General features: G+C 41.6%; 1 protein-coding gene across 1 annotated transcript; it reads right to left on the reverse strand.

The window, feature by feature from the left end:
• Positions 1-5,650: 5,650 nt before the first annotated feature.
• Positions 5,651-12,062, reverse strand: LOC121580176 (intraflagellar transport protein 46 homolog). The gene is made up of 8 exons (XM_045224481.1): positions 11,939-12,062; positions 11,694-11,787; positions 11,318-11,445; positions 8,466-8,630; positions 8,271-8,289; positions 7,488-7,548; positions 7,246-7,331; positions 5,651-6,067 (listed from the first exon to the last, which is right to left on the reverse strand). The coding sequence occupies exons 1-8, from the start codon at positions 12,037-12,039 to the stop codon at positions 5,933-5,935; spliced, it is 789 nt and encodes a 262-aa protein (XP_045080416.1). The 5' UTR covers positions 12,040-12,062; the 3' UTR covers positions 5,651-5,932.
• Between the last annotated feature and the right edge of the window lie 2,372 nt (positions 12,063-14,434).

The raw sequence follows: 14,434 nt of genomic DNA on the forward strand, positions 1-14,434 counted from the left end.
CTGAATTCTCTATAATATCTTGATTAGATAAGTATTCACCCAGAGACAATACATGTTAGAAACACTTTTGGCAGCGATTACAGCGGTGAGTCTTTTTGAGTAAGTCTCTAAAAGCTTTGCACACCTGCATTGTTCAATATTTGCCCATTACTCTTTTGAAAATTCTTCAAGCTCTGTCAAGTTGGTTGTTGATCATTGCTAGAAAGCAATATTCAAGTCTTGCCATAGATTTTCAAGCCAATTTAAGTCACAACTGTAACTAGGCCACTCAGGAACATTTAATGTCGTCTTGGTAAGCAGCTCCAGTGTAGATTTGGCCTTGTGTTTTAGGTTATTGTCCTGCTGAAAGGTGAATTTGTCTCTGTGTCTATTGGAAAGAAGACTGAACCAGGTTTTCCATTAGGATTTTGCCTGTGCTTAGCTTTATTCCTTTTCTATTTATCCCAAAAAACTCCCTAGTCCTTGCTGATGACAAGAATACCCATAACATGATGCAGCCATCACCATGCTTGAAAATATGAAGAGTGGTACTCAGTGATGCGTTGGATTTGCCCCAAACATAACGCTTTGTATTCAGAACAAAAAGCTAATTTCTTTGCCACATATTTTGCAGTATTACTTAAGTGCCTTGTTGCAAACAGGATGCATATTTTGGAATATTTGTATTCTATACAGGCTTCCTTCTTTTCACTCTTTCATTTAGGTTAGTTTTCTCATATCACAACCATTAAACGCTGTAACCGTTTTAAAAATCACCATTGGCCTCATGGTGAAATCCCTGAGCAGTTTCCTTCCTCTCCGGTAACTGAGTTAGGAAGGATGCCTGTATCTTTGTAGTAACTAGGTGTATTGATACACCATCCAAAGCCAAATTAATAACTTCACCATGTGCAAAGGAATATTCAGCGTCTGCTTTTTTTATCTACCAATCGGTGCCCTTCTTTGCGAGGCATTGAAATACCTCCCTGGTCTTGTGCTTGAAAGTCACTACTCGATTGAGGAACCTTACAGATAATTGTGTGGGGTACAGAGATGGGGTAGACATTAAACTTTTTTTTTTAACCACTATTAATTAACACAGAATGAGTCCATGCAACTTATTATGTGACTTGTTAAGCACATTTTTACTCCTGAACTTATTTAGGCTTGCCATAACAAAGGGGTTGAATACATTATTTGGCTCAATACATTTCAACTTTTCATTTTTTGATTGTGTGTAGATCAGTGACACTAAATCTCAATTGAAGACATTTTAAATTCAGGCTGTAACAACAAAATGTGGAAAATGGGGTGTGAATGCTTTCTGAAGGCACTGTAAGTGTGATTATAACACATGGGTTAAAATGTTATAAGCTGGAACATTGGACTTATTGCTTATATTTCAAACTGGGTCTTCACTCCTGAAATAGCTAATTAATCTAAAAGATGCACAGAAGCAACTGTTTACAGTGCCTTTTGAGGTTTGCATTATGTGCGATATACACTACATGACCAAACGTATGTGGACACCTGCTCATCGAACATCTCATTCCAAAATCATGGGCATTAATATGAAGTTGGTCCCCCCTTTGCTGCTATAACAGCCTTTCCACTAGATGTTGGAACATTGCTGCAACAAGAGCATTAATGAGGTCAGGCAAGGATGTTGGGAAATTAGGTCTGGCTCGCAGTCCACGTTCCGATTCATTCCAAAGGTGTTCGATGGGGTTGAGGTCAGGGCTCTGTGCAGGCCAGTCAAGTTCTTCCACACCGATCTCGACAAACCATTTCTGTATGGACCTCGCTTTGTGCACGGGGGCATTGTCACGCTGAAACAGGAAAGGGCCTTCCCCAAACTGTTGCCACAAAGGAAGCACAGAATCATCTAGAATGTAATTGTCTGCTGTAGCTTTAAGATTTCCCTTCACTGGAACAAAGGGGCCTAGCCAAAATCATGAAAAACAGCCCCAGACCATTATTCCTCCTTCACCAAACTTTATAGTTGGCACTATGCATTCGGGCATGTAGTGTTCTCCAGGCATTCGCCAAACCCAGATTTGTCCGTCGGACTGCCAGATGGTGAAGCGTGATTCAACACTCCAGAGAATGCGTTTCCACTGCTCCAGAGTCCAATGGCGGCGAGCTTTACATCATTCCAGCCGACGCTTGCCATTGTGCATGGTGATCTTAGGCTTGTGTGCGGCTGCTCGGCCATGGAAACCCATTTCATGAAGCTCCTGACAAACAGTTATTGTGCTGAAGTTGCTTCCAGAGGCAGTTTGGAACTTGGTAGTGAGTGTTTCAACAGAGGACAGACGGTTTTTACGTGCTACGTGCTTCAGTGGTCCCGTTCTGTGAGCTTGTGTGATCTACCACTTCGCGGCTGAGCCGTTGTTGCTCCTAGAGGTTTCCACTTCACAATAACAGCATTTACAGCTCTAGCAGGGCAGACATTTGACAAACTGACTTGTTGGAAAGGTGGCATCCTATGACGGTGCCACTTTGGAAGTCACTGAGCTCTTTAGTAAGGCCATCTACTGCCAATGTTTGTCTATTAAGATTGCATGGCTGTGTACTCGAGTTTATACACCTGTCAGCAACGGGTGTGGCGGAAATAGCCGAATCCACATACTTTTGTATATATAGTGTATTATACATATATATATATATATATATATATATATATATCTCACTGAGATATGAGTATACGCATATGAGATACCGAGTATGGAAAATGAGTTTAGTCATGCTTATCAGGACACACAGTTCAGTTGACCTTTACCTCTACATTTTAGTGTAGGACAGTTCTGTACACTTGGATGATTTGGAAATGTTTCACCAATGGACATGTATCACTCACTAGTCTACTCTACATACCATTTAAAAACAGAAACATTCCAGTAAGGAGTCCTGAAGTTAAAACTACTATAAACATGCTACATTGTTGGGTTTAATGCGGAAGACACATTTCAGTTGAATGCATTCAGTTGTACAACTGACTAGGTACCACTTTCCCTTTCCATTATTCACAGATAATTAATACAGATAATAAATGCAGCTTCTGTCATGTACAAATATTTATTCATTTAATAAGAAGAAGTACTAATCACACCAAATACTACTTGAAATAGAAAACAATGCAATTTTTTCAGCAAAAGAGTATCTTAGAAAAGCATTTAGTATAAAGTTGTTTAACTTAATATTTACAAATATTTACATACATCCAGGGGCGGCCTGTTCAATAGGGCGATATGGGCGACGCACTGCCAAACGGGAAAAGGAAGGGATTATTTTTCTAATCAATTATATCACGGCAACAGTAGTTATCAGTGTTGTAATCTATACGTCTGATCTGCCACAGTGCCACACTGCCACTAAATGTCGAATCAGGCTAAAGTCGTGCTTCAAATGGCTCCCCCCCCTTTTGGGGCGATTTCAGTCAGGTTGAAAATCGCCCAGAAGTCTGTCATAGACTCCCATGTAAAATCTATTTTTTCAAATTTCAGAGCCTTCAATACAATCTCAATGGGTGTCTGTGGGCTTGCACTTACGCGCTTTCGTCATACGTTACGTAACCATGAACGTAACTGAGAAAAGAGCGGATTGTGTCTTTGAAAGAAGTTCCTTTTTGTCGGCGAACAAATCAAGATAAATTGGCAACGAAACAATTAGGACCTCCCAGACCAAATTTAATAATTCAACAGGTTTCTACTAAAGGCGGAAAGTCCTACACCCGAGGATTTTCCAAAAATTGGTACGAACGAAAAAAGACATTGCCACTCACTCAACTGGATGAGGGATACAGGCTAGCTGTCCGCCGCCACAACGATGAGGTTAGTGTTGATAATCACAAGTTTACTGGAGAACTGAGACCAAGTAGAGACTTTGGACAGGGTGGATATGGTATAATAAAGGCAGTTTATTCAGAGGTAAAGATATCTGGAATCGCGTGCACGGACCCGTTCGTCAAACTCTTAGGGAGCTATAAATTAAGCCCCATTACTTACCATATCAGATAAGAGAAATTGCTGCAGCTACATATATTTTACATCCTGGCCCTACATAGTTCACTATTTGCATCACTTACCAAAATATTACATGTGGTCATATATGCTTGGAAAGTGGAGATGCCATAGAACGTCAAAAAAGTAAACATTGCTGGAGACACATTGCCGTTTTGGAGAAGACATCGCGTTTGCTAGCGAAGAGATTTGTTGTGGCAAATGAACTTGGGCTGGGAATTGCCAGGAACCTCACGATAAGATATATGCATCAGCATTGCGAGTCTCATGATTCTATACGTATTGCGATTCGATACTGTGATTTTATTGCGCACCATATGTCTGTTGCAGAGGGATCAGAAAGCCATGAGAACGAGTTTTGATCAGTCATGGAAATAAAAGTGCTGAAAACAAATTGGCTCCCAATGTGAAAAGATTGAGAACAAGCTATGAAGGAACAATAATGGTGTTTTGGTGCAGGTACAGCCAACTAGCGCTAAAATATTGCGATATTGTCAATACAGTATATCGTAAAGTATCACTATGTAACTCGATTTCTTTCACCCCAATCCCTCAAATTAACGGTAAATAACTGAATTGTTTGCCCCACATTTAGCTAAGATGATTAGCTAGCCAGCTAAAATGTTTTATTTAGTTAGCAGTCGCATCTACAATAGTTTACTGTCAATAACATGTCTCCAAAAATGACGTGGTGTCTCCAATTGTGTTGACATTTTACAATTGCGATGCGCATCCATGAGTATCCACTTTCTGTAGCTCAGCTGGTAGAGCATGGTGCTTGTAACGCCAAGGTAGTGGGTTCGATCCCCGGGACCACCCATACACAAAAATGTATGCACGCATGACTGTAAGTCGCTTTGGATAAAAGCGTCTGCTAAATGGCATATTATTATTATTATTATTATTATCTGAAGAGAGCCCCGAAACATTGTGTGCAGAAATGTATGCAATAAATGAAGTAGGTTGAATCTAGTAGTTCTGATCTTCTGATTGGTCCTGATGAGTTGGGCGAGGTCCCCTCCAGGCTACTGTCACTGTTGCATTGGCTCTGAGTCGGGTTCTCTGTCTTCAAATGTTCAGCCTAAGAGAGGGGATTTTTGTGTGTGTGTGTGTGTGTGTGTGTTTAACAGTGATGATGTGTGTGTGTGTGTGTGTGTGTGTGTGTGTGTGTGTGTTTAACAGTGATGATGTGTGTGTGTGTGTGTGTGTGTGTGTGTGTGTCCTCAGAGCAAGAACTCGTGAGTTGGAAGAACTGAGAGGCCTATGGCGTGGGTGTTGTCCTTGGCCACCTGCTGACAAGGCTGACAAGATAGGACCCTTTTGTCCATTGTTATTGGATAGGAACAGAACTTATAACCAGCTCCTGACCTAAATAGATCTTAGCACAACATTTTACTCAACATATCATATTCCATATTCACTATAACAAATATATTTACTACGACATTAGCAAGAACCGCCACATCCTCAGCCGGCTAATCCAGTGTGTGAAGTTTTGCGGAGTGTTTGAGTTAGCTTTGCGAGGCAAAGATGAAACTGAGGGCTCCACCAACCCTGGTAAGCCAACACTTTTGAGATCAGTCAATAAATGCTTCTGGTATTGACTTATATGCTGCCCCTGTCTTCATGTTGTTGCTGGACATATCTTTTTTTAAATGTGTGTAGGTCACCTAAATCATCAGAAAAATTGCCCCTCCTGAGATTTTTTTCAGGATCAGCCACTGCATACATCTAAATTAATCCTTCCTTCCCCCTTTCCACAAAGCACAGTTATCATTGATCTAACACTATTGGAAAGTGAAAGCATAGGATCCAGGTTGCTTTGTCTGTTAAAACACATGCTCCACTGCATCCCAAATGGCCTTTTAAATGGTGCCTTTTGGGACACAACTAAACAGTTTCATGGATGGAGGAGCCTTGGTAATGTCTGGTCACTTGGATGTTTGGGGCCCTACAGGCGTCAGTTGTCTGTCCTCAGTCAAAGCTAGTGTGTCTAGCTCTCCAGTGGCGGAGCGAGGAGCTGACTGAGTGTCCGACTTCTGACCCTCCGCTAAGGCTTTGAAATGCTGAAACAAGGACAAATAATTTGATTGTTTATGGTGTTGTTCTTTGAAACTTGTCAGCACCCAAAGCCAGTGAGCTCATTGAAATTCTAAATAAGGAGTTACTGTCAGTATCAGAATGGGTGATTAATAATAAACGGGTCTTAAATACATCTAAAACTAAAAGCATTGTATTTGCTTCAAAACATTCTCTAAGACCTAAACCTCAACTGGAGTTGTGCATAAAGGGCGTGACCATTGAGCAAGTTGAGGAAGCTAACCTCCTAGGTATAACATTGTATGGTCTGTTATCATGGTCAAGTCATATTGACAAAGTTGTTGTGACGATGGGGAGAGGTATGTCTGTTATTAAAAGATGTTCTGCGTTTGAACTGTACTAGTTGTTCAGGGTCTGGTCTTGTCCCATCTTGATTACTGTCCGGTAATATGGTCAAGTGCAGCAAAGAAAGACCTAGCAAAGCTGCAGCTGGCTCAGATCAGAGCAGCACACCTTGCCCTTAACTGCACATACAGAACTAACATCAACAACATGCATGCCAGTCTTTCCTGGTTGAGGGTTCACGAGAGATTAACTGCTTTTCTTCTAGTTTTTATAAGAAATATTACTGTGATGAAAATTCCAGATTGTCTGCATAATAATATTAACATAACATTCAGCTCAGACACCCATACATACCCCACAAGACATGCCACCAGGGGTCTCTTTACAGTCCCCAAGTCCAAAACGAATTCACGGCAACGCACAGTATTATACAGAGCCAAGATCGTATGGAACGCCCATCAACAATTACTCAAGCAAACCGCAAAATAAAAAATAAAAACGGATTAAACAACATCTCATGGAACGGCAGGGACTGTTAGGGAACACACATTACATTTTAGTTATATTGTTTGTATATATATATTTTTATATATTGATGTATTTTAAAATGTGACTGTCCTTGTCTATCAGTGTTTTGCTACTTGTCATGTCTTGTGTTTTTTGTGGACCCCAGGAAGAGTAGCTGCTGCTTCTACAAAAGCTAATGGGGATCCAAATAAACAAATGAAAGTGGCTTTTTAACCATTTTGTCAGAAATAAACTATTGAAAGAACATGACAATCACAGCAGGCATGGCACACTTGTTCATCCTGATGGGCCCTACTGAACTGAAAGGTTAAGGGAGTAAACACTGTGGTACCTGTGAGTTTTTGAACTCAGAGTAAAGGGTGAACAGCACATGGAGTGAGTGAATCCAGCTCTTGTAGACGGGGATGTCGAGGATGCCTTTGAGAGAGAAAAAAATAAATAAAGGTTTGTTTTCATAAAGGTACACCGAGAAAAAAAATGTCCAGATAGTCCCTCGCTGTGTTACCCAAACGTGTTATACAAGCAGACAGATGTTGTTGAATGCGTTGTGTGCAGAGATGGTGAAAAACTCACCACATATGACATCAATGTACTCGGTCAGATCACAGTTGATATCGGCCGTTGGTAGGCTAACCTAGAAAAGGGTGAGGAAGGGTTTTGAAGAAGAGGAAAAAACAGAAAACAGCTTTGACAATGGTTGGGCTTTTGCTTTCTGTTCAAAAGAAGGGAAGACTGCTGCTACCTCGCTGTCCAACCAAGGTGCATGAATTTAGGAGAAAACTAAAGTGAAGACGAGATTTAGAAACTCTTGAATGACACGCAAAGTTGAAAAGAAAGCTTCTTTAGTAAAACTTGCTGTGGAAATGCACTGTGGGCCACCGTCAGAACAAATATGAAATGTGGAAGTATAAAAATGAACCTTGGTCACAGTGTGTATAATTCAGGTCGCAATTATGGTGCTTTCAAGACAACTGGGAACAAAAAAAAAAAAAGAAGGTCAAATCATGACGCCAGTGATCTTCAGGTCAGAAAGACGCCGTTGTAGAAAGATGCCAGAGTTTCCGACTTCGAATTCCGAGTTGGATGACCGTTCAGAGCGATTTTCCCAGTCGGAGCTAGTTTTTTCCGAGTTCCCAGTTGTTTTGAAAGCGGGATTAGACATTCATTGCTAAACAGGAAATGACAGACAGGAAGTGGCTAGCTAGCAGGTCAAATATCAAATCAATGAGCAGGTTGGGGACTAACCATTCCAAGCAGCTATTCAAATTCAAAAACACCACATGCCTGATACATTCCTTCTTAGTAGTATGCTAATGTGGATACTGGAAGTTTGGCAGGGAGCCGTTGTCTATTCACCTTCACATGAATAACTGAACTGACACAGAATCAGATAATGGTCAGAGTCTGTGGCAGTATGGATGGACTAATGCTCCTCATGCCAGTTCTAGCCTGGTCCCAGATCTGTTTGTGCTGTATTGCCAACTCTTATGGTCGTTGTCATGCCAGACATTTGTTTTGGAGTTGGCTATACAGCACAAACAGATCTGAGACTAGGCTAGGGCAGCAGCAGTACAGTGAGGTAAAGTAAACACTTGCCTGGTGTAGTGGACAGTGGCGGGGGGTTTGGAGCGATGGAGCTCACTAATGCTCTCCATCCAGTTCTCAATGGCTTTGGGATTCTTCTCTGGGTTCTCCACACTTTTCACTTTTACCTCCTGAGCAGCGCATGGAAAGAAGGTCGATTGATTTGCAGTGTCTGTCTGTCTCTCTCAAAGCAGTACCCATAGTTATGTGCACAGTGTGATAAACATTGAGGGTACAAAACATTAGAAACACCTTCCTAATATTGAGTTGCACCCACTTTTGCCCTCAGAACACCCTCAATTCTTCGGGGAACGGACTCTACAAGGTGTCGAAACCGTTCCACGGGGATGCTGGCCCAATGCCTCCCACAGTTGTGTCAAGTTGGCTGGTAGTGGATCTCTACTCCAAATCGCTCATTCCATCTCATCCCACCGATGCTCAATTGTATTGAGATATGGTGACTGGGCAGGCCACTGCAATAAGCTGAATTTACATTTACATTTTAGTCATTTAGCAGACGCTCTTATCCAGAGCGACTTACAGTTAGTTAGTGAGTGTATACATTATTTTTTTATTTTTCATACTGGCCCCCAGTGGGAAGCGAACCCACAACCCTGGTGTCGCAAACGCCATGCTCTACCAACTGAGCTACATCCCTGCCGGCCATTCCCTCCCCTACCCTGGACGACGCTGGGCCAATTGTGCGCCACCCCATGGGTCTCAGGCGACGACAGAGCCTGGATTCGAACCAGGATCTCTAGTGGCACAGCTAGCACTGCGATGCAGTGCCTTAGACCACTGCGCCACTCGGGAGGTTACTGTCATGTTCGTGGAACCATTCCTGGACAATTCAAGCGTTGTGGCATGGGGCATTATGCTGCTGAAAAAATCAATTCGCAGATGGATACACTACTGCCATGAAGGGATGCACCTGATTGGTAATGATGTTCAGATATCCTGTGGCAGTCTAACGTTGCTCCACGTTTATCAAGGGTCCCAATCAATGTTCCCTCAAATTTTGGGGGGCACTGAGCAAATTTTTGTTCTTGTGAGTGGAAACTTGAACATTGTGAGAAATTTGTGCAACTTCCAGCATGCGTTTACAGTGAACACTGAGGCTGTACCCTTACAGTTTTAGACAGTAGCCAATAGGCTATTGTGGCTATTTGAGCATAATGTAGGTCTACCAACAAAACCCAATGGCGCAAATCCCATAACATTTTCACATGGAAATAGCTTTTGATTTCAATGATATAGCCTACAGTTGCCTATATGTGGTGTTCAATGCAGGCTTACACTGCATAAGACTTTTAAAAACGTTTTTACCTTATGAAGGGCTTGACATTAATTACTTTTTACTAGGTCTGTAACACCATGGGCCAATTTGGTGACTGTAAATTGCATTGAATTGTGTTGTATGATGCAAGAAACCACTTTACAAAATAAAATGTATTATTATTACCATACAAACAATTAGGCAACGTAGGCTACCCTTCTGCCTATTGGCTTATTTGCATATTCAAGCCGGTCTCAAAATATAACACTGCCCCTTTAATTAAGACATAAGCTTTTTACCTGACTGGCTTTTCAAAGACAGCTTGAAATGTAGCCTACATGTTTTGTGCTCTTGTAGGAAGCAGTAACTCCCCATTGCTGACCTATAATTATCTATAACTGGGCTAATAACTCGCTGACTAGCAAAGAATATCAACGATTGTGCACACGCGCAGCTCTGAACTGATCTGAAAAGCGCATTCACTAGTGGGTGATTGAAAGACCGCTTGTGGGCTACCCCCGCCAATAGAATTCTACTCCGTTGCGCACGGGCTCTACCTAAAACAAAATCACAGACTCAATTTTGCAAATTTATATTTGTTTTGGTTTGTTGCATTGAAAAGGTGCTGATATAATATTGATTCGATCACAGAAAAAACATTGATCTATATAGTGCAAACTAATAGGGTGAACTCAGTGAAGTTCAATCTCTTGCGTCTCTGTGCGGCCGCGCACGCGAGCAGCTTAGAGGGAACATTGGGCCCAATGTGTGCCATGAAAACACAACCCACACCACCACCCTGCAATGTTGACACGTGGCATGATGGATGCATGTACTCATGTGGTTTTGTCCATACCCTAGTCCTCCCATCAGCGTGAAACAGCAGGAACCAGGATTCATCAGACCAGGCAATGTTTTTCCAATTCTCCAGTGTCCAGTGTTTTTGTTCCTTAGCCCACTGCAACCACAGTTTCTTGTTTTGTTAAGAAGTGGAACTCTAAGGTCGTCGGCTGCCATACCCCATTTGTGTCAAGGTACTTTGGGCACGAATGTTGTACTGGACTGTCAGTTGATTAACTGTAGCCCGTCTGCTCTGCACAATTTGTCAGCCTCCTTTGTCCTCTTTCATCAATGACCCGTTTTTGACCACTGACCTGCTGTCGGCTGGATGTCCTTTGGGTGGTGGACCATTCTTGATACACACGGGAAACTGTTGACACTTCTTGACACTCAAACCGGTGCGCCTGGCACCTACTACCATACCCCGTTCAAAGGCACTTAAATCTCATTCACCCTCTGAATGGCACACACACAATCCATGTCTCAATTGTCTCAAGGCTTAAACATCCTTCTTTAACCTGTCTCCTCCCCTTTACCTACACTGATTTAAATAGATTTAACAGGTGACATCAATAAGGGATCATAGCTTTCACCTGGATTCACCTGGTCAGTCTACTGTATGTCATGGACATCTAAATGGGGCCTGACTGTGGGGGGTTTATAAAGCTGTACTGTGTTATAGTTGTTGTATAGTGTTGTACTTGTGATGTTGTGCCGCTTGCTGTTCTCAGAGAGCCACAGTGACAGGACGGTGGGGTCTGACTGCTTGGTGCAGGGCTCATCCAGGACCAACAGCCCCAGGTTGTCTGCTTTGCCATCAGGACGTGGGACCTGAGGTTACAATGGAACACAGTCATTGACAGTAGCCCAGCTCAGATAGCTTATTAATACATTCCACCTTCTCCCCTGTATCTTTTGATGTATCCACTGATCATTACATTATTAGATTAGAAAACACAAAGTTTACACCTAATTGGAAATTTCACCAATGTGATTCCTTCAAGCAGGGAAGGAAACAACTAGCACCATAAAAGAAATGCTGAAGCTAAGAGAAAATGTGTTTGTTTGGTAATTCTCACTTTAAGGAAGGCACCAATGTCTCCGACTGTTGGGATGAAGTCAGGTATAAAGGGTTTCAGCTTGTGGTCTAGTTCAATGGTCTGAGGAGTATACCTGCAGATTCACAAATGAAAACAATTCAGAGGAATTGTTGCTTGAAGCAAGGCTGTTGTTCGGTCTGTATGTGTAAATGTCAATAAGTGACATATTCAGCTTTATCAGCACATACTCACAGCTCTGTGGCTGAGCTGCAGGCGCCACTCACCGAGTGATGTACTGAAATAGCTCTTTGATTTCCACAGTGACAAAAAGGTCATCATAGTCACTACACACATGGCAGTAGTTACATAGCAAGAATAAAGTCATTTGATATTTTGATATACATTACATCTAAACAAAAATATAAATGCAACATGTAAAGTGTTGGTCACATGTTTCATGAGCTGGAATAAAAGATCCCAGAAATGTTCCATACACATAAAAAGCTTATTTATCTCAAATTATGTGCACAAATTTGTTTACATCCCTGTTAGTGAGCATTTCTCCTTTGCCAAGATAATCCATCTACACCTGACAGGTGTGGCATATCAAAAAGCTGATTAAACAGCATGACCATTACACAGTTGCACCTTGTGCTGGGGACAATAAAAGGCCACTACAATCTGCAGTTTTGTCACACAACACAATGTCACAGATGTCTCAAGTTGAGGGAGCGTGCAATTGGCATGCTGACTGCAGGAATGTCCACCAGAGCTGTTGCCAGAAAATGTAATGTTAATTTTTCTACCATAAGCCACCTCCAACATCGTTTTACAGAATTTGGCAGTACGTCCAATTGTGGACAATTCATTTGTGAAAGATAATCTGACTTTTTACTTAACTTTTGTTTCTCTGCTCTCCATGAAAGCCAAACAGCGTACGGATACCAAGTCTCGCGATTGCCACCTTTGCTGTGTTGGATCTCTGGAGGGGTTAGAAATGGGAAATTGTATTCAAACCTTAGCTGTACCATAAATTGTATATCAAACAATAAACCGTCACACAATGATTACACAGACCATTGACTATCTGTGCACATTTATTTTGATAAGCGCAAACATTTCTCAACAAGATCATCTCATGTGACACATTTCACAGTATGCTGCTAATGCATATGACAAAATGTGCTAGTTAATTATTCAGGTAATGTACAGGTCAAATATATACAACATAAATAGATTAATACAAAGACATTACAGAATCACTGGTTGATTGCACACTAAAGGCAAAATGTCTCACCAGCCACAATGTGCACATTTCAGGCCATCACCTTGAAGATAAGTGTATTAAAGGCATTATTGATGTTTGGGGGTAGCCAAATTCAGTGTGATATGGACATATTTCTTTATTCAAAGAGTTAGAAGTCTACTTTGAAAAAAAACTTTCAACATGATCCCAAAAAATCTAACTTCTTCAAGATTGCAAATTACAAGGGAGTGCTCAAAGACATTATATACAGTACCAGTCAAACGTTTGGACACACCAACTCATTCCAGGGTTTTTCTTTATTTTTACTATTTTCTACATTGTAGAATAATAGTGAAGACATCAAAACTATGAAATAACACATATGGAATCATGTAATAACCAAAAAAGTGTTAAATAAAATTTATTTTATATTTGAGATTCTTTAAAGTAGCCACCCTTTGCCTTGATGACAGCTTTGCACACTCTTGGCATTCTCTCAACCAGCTTCGTGAGGTAGTCACCTGGAATGCATTTCAATTAACAGGTGTGCCTTCTTAAAAGTTAATTTGTGGAATTTATTTCCTTCTTAATGCGTTTGAGCCAATCAGTTGTGTTGTGACAGGGTATACAGAAGATAGCCCTATTTGGTAAAAGACCAAGTCCATATTATGGCAAAAACAGCTCAAATAAGCAGAGAAACTACAGTGCATCATTACTTTAAGACATGAAGGTCAGTCAATACGGAACATTTTGAAAGTTTCTTCAAGTGCAGTCGCAAAAACCATCAAGCAGTATGATGAAACTGGCTCTCATGAGGACCACCACAGGAAAGGAAGACCCAGAGTTACCTCTGCTGCAGAGGATACGTTCATTAGTTAACAGCCTCAGAAATTGCAGCCCAAATAAATGCTTCACAGAGTTCAAGTAACAGACACATCTCAACATTAACTGTTCAGAGGAGACTGCGTGAATCAGGCCTTCATGGTCGAATTGCTGCAAAGAAACCACTACTAAAGGACACCAATAATAAGAAGAGACTTGCTTGGGCCAAGAAACACGAGCAATGGACATTAGACCGGTGGAAAGCTGTCCTTTGGTCTGATGAGTCCAAATTTGAGATTTTTGGTTCCAACCGCTGTGTCTTTGTGAGACGCAGAGTAGGTGAACGGATGATCTCTGCAGGTGTGGTTCCCACCGTGAATCATGGAGGAGGAGGTGTGATGGTACTTTGCTGGTGACACTGTCAGTGATTTATTTAGAATTCAAGGCACACTTAACCAGCATGGCTTAGTGGGACTATCATTTGTTTTTCAACAGGACAATGACCCAACACACCTCCAGGCTATATAAGGGCTATTTGACCAAGAAGGAGAGTGCTGCATCAGATGACCTGGCCTCCACAATCACCCGACCTCAACCCAATTGAGATGGTTTGGGATGAGTTGGACCGCAGAGTGAAGGAAAAGCAGCCAAAAAGTGCTCAGCATATGTGGGAACTCCTTCAAGACTGTTGGAAAAGCATTCCAGGTGAAGC

The sequence above is a fragment of the Coregonus clupeaformis genome, chromosome 13 (genome assembly GCF_020615455.1).
Source record: "Coregonus clupeaformis isolate EN_2021a chromosome 13, ASM2061545v1, whole genome shotgun sequence".
NCBI lineage: Eukaryota > Metazoa > Chordata > Actinopteri > Salmoniformes > Salmonidae > Coregonus > Coregonus clupeaformis.